General features: G+C 54.2%; 2 protein-coding genes across 2 annotated transcripts in view; one reads left to right on the forward strand and one right to left on the reverse strand.

Annotated features, from left to right (window-relative positions):
• LOC105743175 (40S ribosomal protein S26-like) overlaps positions 1-1,801 on the reverse strand; it is a 2,866-nt gene extending 1,065 nt beyond the window's left edge. Inside the window, exons 1-2 of the mRNA XM_012516380.2 lie at positions 1,355-1,801; positions 584-664 (exon numbers count right to left, since the gene is read on the reverse strand). Of these exons, the coding sequence (XP_012371834.1) occupies positions 584-664; positions 1,355-1,690 (417 nt within the window). The 5' untranslated portion in view covers positions 1,691-1,801. The remainder of the gene's footprint in view (positions 1-583; positions 665-1,354) is intronic.
• Fam53a (family with sequence similarity 53 member A) overlaps positions 1-3,990 on the forward strand; it is a 32,943-nt gene extending 28,953 nt beyond the window's left edge. The window contains exon 5 of the mRNA XM_004624627.2: positions 2,809-3,990. Within this exon, the coding sequence (XP_004624684.1) occupies positions 2,809-3,120 (312 nt within the window). The 3' untranslated portion in view covers positions 3,121-3,990. The remainder of the gene's footprint in view (positions 1-2,808) is intronic.
• The last annotated feature ends 6,377 nt before the right edge of the window (positions 3,991-10,367 follow it).

Below are 10,367 nucleotides of genomic sequence, written 5' to 3' on the forward strand. Positions count from 1 at the left end.
CACACACACACACACACACACACACACTAAATGTTAAAATAAAAAAAAAATATTTAAAAAAAAAAGAGTTTCACTAGCTTCGTTGTCACAGCATGAACCAGCCATGGGTGCTGGAGGCTTGCTGCTGTTCTGGCTGCCTTGCACACAGCTCCAGAATCCCTCTGAGGTTCAGATCTTAGCCTGGAGCTGGGAGGCCTTTGCGTGGTGAGTTCCTGTGCGCTGTCTGCTTGGCTGCAGGAGCACCAGTCACAGGCCTGGGGCTGAGCCCCAGGGTAAGGAGGCCAGGCCTGCAGGCAGGGCAGGTGGCAGTGCTGTGGCCTTGTGGCCCCTGCGGCTGGGCCTACCTTCCTTGCATGTTAACCCTGCTCTTGGCACCATCTTTGTGGAAGAGTGTTGTAGCTGAGGCTGTTGAGGCCACTAGATATTTTTCTCCCCCCAGAGCTGCACAGCTGTGTCTGAGTGAGTCTGGTGTCATGACAAGAGAGTGACACGAGCCAGAAGTGGCTCCTGCACATCTTAGACCCATGTCTGTCCTCAGGACAGCTTCTTACTGTAAACCAAAATTTCAGATCTAGCTGCTCACCAAGTGGTGCCCCAGCTGAGCTGCATGGATGGTGGACATGGGGGGCTCCAGGCTTGCAGTGCCCTGCGGGAGCCCACTGTCCTGCAGGACCCAGACACAGGCATTGTCCTGTCATCAACATGGTGTTTGCATATAAAAGAGACATGGATAATGAAGTGTACTTTCATTTGGAAAAAAAAGAGAAATTGTGTGACAGAATGTGGCCAGTTGTATCTTGAATGATTTGGTTCTTTAGCCTATTCTCAAAACTTTATTTTTTGATAGTTGAGTAACAAAAAATATATGCGAGTTTGTCTTGTGGAAGCAAGTAATTTCCTTAAAAGTACCAACTTTGAAGAGGTGCTCTGGGGCGGGGGAGATGGCTCAGTAGAATAAGCGCTTGCCTGAAGAGGTGCTCTGGCCTCCCCAGGACTTGTGCATGTTTGTTTCACATTGCTGTGAGGCTGTTACCCGGGAGCTTTGTAGCCAGAGAATAGATTTCCCATTGCTTGACCATGTGCTGCTCATGGCTCTGAGGAGGATGCCATCTGGCTCCTGGGGGATTGGTGGTAAAAGGGGCCAGTGTCACTTTTTTTTTTTTTTTTTCCTCAGTGTGTTCCTCTTTATTCATTTTCAGAATATAAACTTAAACTTGGATAGGCTGAATTAACCCAACCCACCTCTGGCAGGTACACTCAACATGCTGTATAAAGTATAACATTCAATTTATTATTTCTTTCTCAAGAGAGTTTTCTTCAGTCCACTAAGACCCAGCTCCCCTTGCCTGGGCTTTGGTGGAGGTCGTGGGGCAGCACCAGCAGGTCTAAATCGGGGTGGAGGAGTTCGGTCCTTACGGGCTTCACGAGATCGATTTCTGACCACTTTGCTGTGAAGGGCACAACTCACACAATAACACAGCTTCACATACAGCTTGGGAAGCACATAACCGTCGAAGATACTCACTTCGGAAATGTCCCTGATGGCAACAGCCTCCACTATGTTCCAAATGAGAAATTTCTTAATGGTCTTATTCTTGGGTACGCACCGGGCACAGTTTGTGCAACGAATAGGCTGCACGTGACCGCGGCCCTTTTTGGCACGACCGTTTTTCCTTCTTTTTTTCGTCATCTTGGAAAAGAGGACCCGAAAGAGCCAGTGTCACTTTTGTACCAGCATTGCTGTGTCCATGTGGTCTGTCACTGTCTCCTGCGTCACTGTGCCCGGCTTCCACTCCCACAGTCTGGGCAGCATGATGGTATCTTTGACTTAGGAGAGTAGCCCAGACTGAGCCCGAGTAGGCACCACCCGGGCAGGGGCTCCCAGAGGAGCTTAGGTGGCGGACCTGGGCCCTGCAGGACAAGGACATGAGGCCAGCCCAGGAGAGTGTACAGCCTCGGGTTGGTGCACGTGGGAGTGGCACTGAGTGGAGAGGACTCTGGCTGGGAGAGCTTGGCCTGGGGCTGCAGACTGGACGCTGAGGAGTTGACGACAGAACATGCAGGAGAGGGTAGCACACCCAAGGCCGAGGCCTTGCCACCTGGGCGGCCCCCCGTGTGCATCCTTCTTTGGTGTGAGCTGAGGAAGCTGCTCATAGGCTACGACTGGTGAACACTTGCCGTTGCAGGAGCAGCGCCAGTGGGGGCTGGCCGACGGGGTGGGACTTGGGGACATTCCATGGGTGAGTACGGAAGGCCAGGGATGGACAGGAAGGCTCCCATCCAAGGCTGAGGGAGCTGACAGGAGCGTCGTCCTCATGCTGGTCCTTGTCCGTGGGAAGGTGGTTGCACATGGAGAACATGGGCCCCTCCCTGGCCCTGTTTGCTGAGTGCGAGACTGCACTGGGCTTGTCTGGCGTGGTGGTGCCTGCCTATCGGCCTCGCACTCTTGAGAGGCTAAAGCAGGAGGGTGGGGAGTTGGAGTGCAACCTGAGAAACTTAGCAACACCTTGTCTGAAAAAATTAAAGTGCTGGGGATATAGTTCCAGGCAGAGCCCCTGGGCTTAATCCCTATAGGTCCTCCCCCCACCCAAAAAGAAAAGGGCCAGAGTGCAGCCCACACTGAGGGCCATGGTGCCTGGGGGCTCGGCAGGTGTCAGGCCTGGCAAGCTGCGTGCTCTCCAGTGGGCGCAGCTGCAGTGGCTGGAAGCCCTGGTGTTGCCCCCCTGGGCAGGCCCCGGCCAGCATGTGGCCTTGGGAGGCTGGCCCTGCAGTCACAGCAGAGGGTTCAGCCCTTTTTTTCTGTTGCAGACTTTGAAGAACTCGAAGAGCCTCTGCTCACTGGACTATGAAGATGAGGAGGAGGATGCCCAGGTGAAGACAGTCGTGTCCTCCCCATGTGACTCGCAGGGCCTCGTGGGCATTGTCACTCCTGGCTCCAGCCTGAGGGTTGCCCAGCTCTGCCCTGCCAGCCCGTGGGCCTCGAGGGAGCTGGAGGCAGGCGAGGAAGAGGGCGAGGGCGGCAGCAGTGGGGACCCCAGTGACTGGGACAGCGCTGGGGAGGAGGGCATCTTCCCTCTGGACCAGGGTGACCTGGACTTGGAGCAGATCGAGAACAACTGACCTGCCAGGCTGTCTCCTGCACTCGGCGCAGAAACTGTTACTGCTATTTTGAACTTCAAGGCCTGATTTTGTTTCAGTTTTTCCTAAAGAAGTATTTTGCATTTTTATGGCTTTTACAGTTCAGGGAGAGCTTCTTTATTTTGAAATGAATTTCAGAAGGGCATTGTATTAAGCTCGAGTCATCCTGTGCTCCTTTTGTGAGAAGCCTACTGTGAGAGTGAATGTGGGTGGTGGTCAGGACCCTGGCTGGTGGTGGGCACCCTCCTCCTGGGTGGGTACAACTCGGCCTCTGTGGGCCATTGTGCTCCTGGGTCTGGTCATCCTGTACTGGCTCAGGCCATGGGCTTCTGGTTGGGGGTGGCCCTGTTGTACTTGGCTGAGTGATGGGGATGCCAAACCAAAACCTATGGTCCTCTGAGGTGCCTCCTCTGTGAGTTCAATAAAACGTGTTGCTCTGCTCGGCCGCCCCATTGCTCAGGGTTCCCATGGTGGGGCCAGGTGCCTTGCAGGCTTGGTTTGGCGCTGCTCATAGCTCAGGTTTCCTGCAGAACAGAAAACCAGGGATTTTCACCAAGGCTGATCTGAGGGAGCTGCTGAGAAGAGGTTGTGGATGGTGAATCTACAGGGCGACAAGCCACAGGGAACAGTCATCTTGGTGGCTTGACCCAGGCAAAGGAAATTTATTTCTAGGGTCAAGTTCCCTGGAACTTGGTGTCCTAACACCACAAGGTAGTCATGGTGGCTTCCATCCCATTTTTTTCTGGACTGCTGCCTGCGGGACCCTGAGCTCGCAGAGGTGCACAGAGAGTGTCCTGGGAGGAGGGCAGTGGCTCAGTGGATGTGGCTGGTCACACAGAGACCTGGGCTTCGTTCCAGTGCAGTCTGTCCCTGGGGGTGGGGCCAGTGCTGGGGCAGAGGTCTCACTCCTGGCCAGGTGTGCACTGGGTGGCACTGTGTGATGGCATCTGAGAGCTGTTGCCCCGTGTTTGGTCTCCAGCATTGCAAAAAGTCCCAGTCTAGTCCTGTGGGGGACAGTGCCCAGCTTGGGCAGTCCCCCAGCTCAGCCCCTGCCTGGGTGGTAACCCCTCATGGTGGTTTGAACATCTGCCCCTGTGCCCTCCTGGGAGAGGGATGGCCAGCCTTGTTCTGTGCCCCACCCAGCACTGCCAAGGGAGCACACCCTGGCCTGGCCACACCCAGGGGCCTTGGGCTCTGCCTGGAACTCGCACAGCCCAGCACCTTTCAGACGCTCCCCTGGCTTCTTGGGCCCTAGCCCTGGCCCTGTCCATGGCCCCATCCTCTGTACTCCATGCATAGTGCCCACCCCCTCCATCCTTCCTGCCCCTGCCTACCCCGCCCCGCCCCGCCCCGCCTGGCACCTCCAGTTGGGTGTGGGCATCCTTGGGCTGCAGTGACCCTGCTCTTCACTGCTCTTGTTGCCTGCTGCTCAGCTGGAGCCCAGAACCATGCAACCTTTCCTTGTCACTGCGCCTGGCTGAGTGTCCACATCTTAATGAGGCCAGGACAGTGCCAGGTGCCAGTGTCCTTGAGTGTCAGGCACCTCCAGGCCCCTTCTCTGAGTGGGCCCCACCCATCAGTGCCCTTCAGTCAGTGCCTCTCCCCTGGTCCTCACGGAGGTGGGGCAGTGACGGTGGTGTCCCAGCCTGCCCCTTTCTGTTTTTCAGTCCTAGGATTCAGAACCAGGGGCCTCTACACTGAGGTATACCCCCGCCATCTGTATTGTGTGAGACAGGGTCTCCCTACGTGGCCTGGGCTGTCCTTGAACTTGAGATGCTTCTGCTTCAGCCTCCCCGAGTGTCTGCCCACCCAGCTCGGTGGCACTGAGCGTGTGCACACTGCTGTGCGCTGGCAGTGCCACCTGTCCCCAGAGCTCCGGAGATGGTGCCTGGTGCCTGCTGAGCACAGCCCCACCTGCCCTAGCCCTGGACCCTGATGGACAGGGACAGGGGGGCCTAAGCAGCGGTCTGTGTCTGTCTCGTTTCCTCGGCTCCTGCCCTGCCGCAGCTGTCGGCTGTGTTCCTTACCGAGGCAGGGCCGTCCTGCCTGGCTTGCTCTCTGTTGGATCCTCCTGATTTGGGTGGGACACCCGCTGCTGTGAGGCCTCCTCACTGCCCGGAGGACAGAGATGCCCTGCTACTGCCTTCCCGCTCAGCTTGGGGCTCCGCCTACCCCTGCATCCTACCGCGCTCCCAGCCACATAGGCCACATGCTGCGGGGTTCCCCAGACAGGAACTCCTCCCCGCTTTGCTTCAAGCCGACCTTTCAGACCACCCTGCCCTCCACAGAGCAGCCCCCCCGCCCGCCCCCCAGTGGCCCACAGATGGCATGCAGGGCTGGGTGAGAAGTCTTGGGATGAACCGTGGCAGGGTGATCTCTGCAGAGCTCTACTCAGTGCTGGCCTCGTTGTGCCCCCCCCCCCCACCACCACAGTGCCACCTTCATCTGAGACTCACTTCCCAAGACTGTCAGGGTGGGCAGGATTCAGAGCAGGTGTCTGGAGGCTCTGTAGCTGGGGGCGGCTCGACTGTGCAGGGAGGCTGCCATGCCCTCTGCTGATGGGGCTGAGGGTAAGCTGACCAGGGATGCCCTGTGTCCTGAGGAGCGGGTGAGGCCTGGGTGTGTGGCTGTTCCTGCACTGTTGCTGTCCCGCGGCCTCAGGGTGCTGTCTGTCCAGGCTGTCTCCCTGGCTTGGCCCATGCTGCCTGTGTCGGTTCTGTCTGCTGTTGGAGTGCACCTGTGGGCTGTGAGGAGGAGGCTGCCTGCCCTGGGATACCCACCTCAGTGGTCTACCCTGGGTCCTTTGGGCAGGGCTGGGCCCTGCTGAGCCCACTGTGGCTAGGGAAGGAGACCTGACTGTGTTGGCCCCTTGGCCTCCTGAGCCAGCTGTCAACACTCGCCAGCATCGTGAAGGAAACCTGGCCAGGATGCATCTCCACTCCTGGGTGCTTTTCTGTATTTCAAAACCAGCCCCTGGTGCAGACAGGGCAAGGAGAGCCTAGGGCATCCTATGTCAGTTTACCATTTGTGGTCCCCACCACTTGGGGGCATTGGCGGCTGCTCCTGAGAGTGCTCCTGACCAGAGAAGGCAAGAGTGGGAGGGAACTGGAAAGGCCTGTTCTACTCAGGAAATGGCCAGTACAAAGGCCCCGGGAGAGGAGGCAGCAAGGATACCTAGGCTTGAGTGGAGGGATGGGGATGAAAAATGAGATAGTGCTCATAATAGAAGGGAGAAGATGCACAGCACCAGAGATACAGAAATGATCTGAAGTTCTGTGCGTGGTCAGGCTAGACCCCAAGGAGTGACTGAGGCTGCTAGCATGGGCAAGATTGAAGCAGTGAGAGCTGTTTCAGGCTGGGTGCTGCCTGGTCAAAGGTGAGAAGGCCGTAGACGAGCAAAGGAAGAGAATCTGCTTCAGGGACCAGCTTAAGCAGGGGAGGGTCCCTCGGTGGGTCTGGTACCTTGGCGGGAAGCACCTGAGGAAGTACAGGACCATAGTGGTGTCTGCTGATGGACCGCGTGACTTTCTGTGGATTTACAGGGTGCTTCGTAACCAGCCTGGAGCCGTCCTGGTAAACATTTGGTTTAGTCTCTCAGGGTTGGGGGTGTCTTCCTGCTTGAACAGAGTGGTGGTCTGTAGTTCTTCGTTTCAGGTTGGGAGGGGTCCAGTTTTGAGGACCTAACATGTAGGAGGGACTTTATACCCTTAGGTGATGTTGAAAAAAGTGGAGAATCAATAACTCAACAGTTTCATAAATGAGGACAGAGGTTGGCAGAGCATTTTTTCTAAAGGACAGGTATTTTGGTTTTGAAGGCCACTTGTGGTCTCCTGCACATGATTTTTCCTCCGTTCCCCAACCCTTGAAAAATGTGAGGATCACTTTTTTTTTTTAATTTTTTTTTTTTATTTGTGTGTGTGTGTGTGTGTGTGTGTGTGTGTGTGTGTGTGTGTGTGGCCAGCTCAGCCCACCAGGGGGCGCGGCTGGCTGGCATGTGGTGCTGGGGGATTGAACCGCGGTCCCTGTGCTTTGCTAAGCTTGTTCTAAGTAGGTGCTTTAGACCACTGAGCCATCTCACCAGCCCCAAGAAGATCACTTTTAGCACTTGGCCTGTACAGAAAAATGCAGGAGGCCAATTTAGTCCCCAGCTGTCATTGTCACCTGTAAATTAGGGGAAGAAAGATTAAAACCAAAGAGAAAAGGAGAAGGGTGCCCATGGGTGAGAGCAGGGTGTGCCGCTCGCTGGCTGAAGTGGCACAGGCCTGCAGCCCCAGATCACTCGGGAGGCTGACGCTGGAAGGTGGCAAGTTTGAGGCCAGCCTGGGTGATGTAGCAGAACTCTGTGTCCAAATAAAGTAAAAAGGGCTGGTGAAGGTTTTTAATACTTCCTGGGTTCAATTTCCAGTATAGAAAAAACCAAAAACCAGTGAAATCCCATAATCCTGACCCTTGATAGACTTCAGTATCTGGGCGTCAGGTGCACCCTGGCAGTCCCCGCGCTCAGCAGGCAGAGGCAGGAGTGCTGTGATCTCAAGATTAGCCTGGACCACAAAGTGAGCTGAAGGCCAGCCTGAGCTGCACAGTGAGACCCAGTCTCAAAAGACAAAACAAAACAACAAAACAAAACCAAACCCCCCCAAACCCCAAAAAAAAAAAAAAAACCACACCCCAAATAAAAACCCCCCCAAACCCCAAAACAACAAAAAGTCACACAGGCCTCAGATGTCATAAAGAGACATTACAAACAACTTGGAAGACATGTACAAGTCCCTGAAAAAGTTATTGCCAAAAACTGACTGAAGGAGAAAGAGGGCCCACGAGTGTCTTGTGGGCATTGAACAGACCAAACAGTAGTTTAGTATCTTCCTGCCAGGCTGGCTGTGGTGGTGCATACCTGTAATCCCAGCACTCAGGAGGCTGAGGCAGGAGGATCACTTAATTTTTTTTTAGGGGCCGGGGAGATGGCTCAGTAGAATAAGCACTTCCGTGGCAAGTGCAAGGATCTGAGTTCAATCCCTGGTTCCGCAAGTAAAAAAATAAAATTTTTAAAAAATTCATTTTAATGAGAAAAGTTAAAATAGCAATAAAACAGTTTCAAAACAGGTTAGTAGGACAGTTACAATAATTAATACATTGCATATTGTTGTCTTTGTAGTAGTTATTCAGAGGATAAGACACAGACGTGATATCTTGACAAAAAAGGGATATAAAAGGACCATTTTATAGGGGGAAAATACATGTACATATAAGATAGGGTAGATACACAGCTACCTGCTCTTAGTTCAGTGACAAGAAAGGCCTGTACTAATATTCTTTAGGAGGATCACTTTGAACTTAGGGCCAGCCTGGGCTACGTAGTGCAAGGCCACCCAGAACTATGCAATGAGACCCTGTCTGAAGGCGACATAGCAGCATCCTACCAAGGAAACAGGCCCAGACTGTTTTGTAGACAAGTTCTATAAAACACGAGGAAATTCTGGTCTTTTACAATTTCTCTCAGAGAACCCTCAAGGAGACTGCACAGGACCTTGACCTGGGAGTGGGACGGATGCTGGGCCTTGGGCACTGCTGGCTAAGGTGGTGTGAGAAGCCCTGGGTTTGTCGCTGAGAGCTGAGTCCGGCAGAAGGACTGGCTCTGCTTTGTGTCTGTCTGCACAGGGTTGGAGGACGGTGCGGACAGCTGGTCTTGGGGCCAGCAGAGACCTGCCCCGCTTGCCCGCCCTTCCACTGGGCCCCAGCTGGCTGAGCCCAAGCGGTGTTCAGCCCTCCTGCCGCACCAAGCCAGAGACAGCGGAGCCAAGGCCTCCGTCGCACCTCAGCGCAGCCGCTCCCTGCCTGGCCCTGGCCTCTCTCCGCTGCCAGGGGCCACCCCCTGGGCCTGCAGCTGGCCCTGCTCCAAGCTCAGCTGTGTCCTCCCTGGCTCTGCAGCCCCCCAGGCCTTTGTCCCTGTCACCTGTGGTGGGGAGGGCTCCCACCGTGTGTTATGTTGGACCAGAAACAAGTCCTGCAGCTGGAACCCGAGTCAGGCATCTCTTCCCATGCTTGCTGATAGATGTAGTTTTCTTTAAAGCATCTTTAAGTTAATTTTGGTAATTTATATTGTCTTAGAAAATTGTCAATGTCATCAGGAATATCGAGTGTATCGACTTGTCACTTCTAGTCCCCTTCGCTGCTCTGGCTTCCCTCCTCCTCCATCCTCGTGGGCTTTTGTATTCTCTCTCCCCACTGATTTGTTTATTTATTTATTTAGAAGAACCAGCTCTTGGATTTACTGATGGGCTCTCCCATTTTTCTTGTTTCCAATTCATTAATTCCGCCTTTATCTTCATCCCTCCCCTCTCCTGCCTCCTGTGGATTTACTTTATTGTTCTGTTTTTCCCTTCTTGTGTCTAATGTTTAGTTCATTTATTTTCAGTTGGTCTTGCTCAGTAATAAAAACATTAAGGCTGTGAATTCTCCGCCAACTCCTCCTGAAGCCGATTGTGGACGTGCACTTCCTCTTCCTGTATAATTGTAAAATCGCCTGTCGTGTGTGTTTTATTTACTCTCCAACCTTGGAGTTACTTAGGAGAGTATCTGAATTTTCAAGTCATCTGACTTCCTTTTTTTCAATTCTTTTATGAACTTTTAGGCTCCTTGCTTTGGTTTAAATAATAAGGCTTGTAAATGTCCGGCCGTTTGGAATGTTGGGAGAAGTGTGTGTGTGTGTGTGTGTGTGTGTGTGTGTGTCCTACGTGCACGCAGTGGAGGTGCATTGGTGTGCCAGTGTGCAGAGCACCTGTGCACCATGGCACATGCCGTGCAAGGTGTACACATCGGTGTGTGGGCCTGTACCTACCCACCGTCTGCCTGGGGGTGTGCACGCATGGACGTGCGGCTGTGTGCGCCTCATGCTGTGTGTGTGCCCGTGTGTGCCCGGATGCGGATCTCTGTACAGGTGGGTGTTTTCATATACACCTGTGTAAGGCACATGTGCATGCATGTGCTTGTGTGGTACGTCCACACAGTCAAGCCTGTGCCTGCATGCATGTGTGTGCGAGCTCCATGTATGCTTGTGGAAGACTCTGTGGTTTGGGGTGACTGCCTCTTCCCGGGGGGTGCAGTGTCTGTGAGCACGGTGGCTGGTTTGGGGTATGAGTGAGAGGCCTCCTGTACCCTGGCTCTGGCTGTGTCCCTGGGATCGAGGGCCTCCGGCGGCGTGTAGACATGGCTCCGCGGTGTGGAGGCCC

This window comes from Octodon degus, unplaced genomic scaffold (genome assembly GCF_000260255.1).
Source record: "Octodon degus isolate 3935 unplaced genomic scaffold, OctDeg1.0 scaffold00006, whole genome shotgun sequence".
In the NCBI taxonomy this organism is placed as follows: Eukaryota; Metazoa; Chordata; class Mammalia; order Rodentia; family Octodontidae; genus Octodon; species Octodon degus.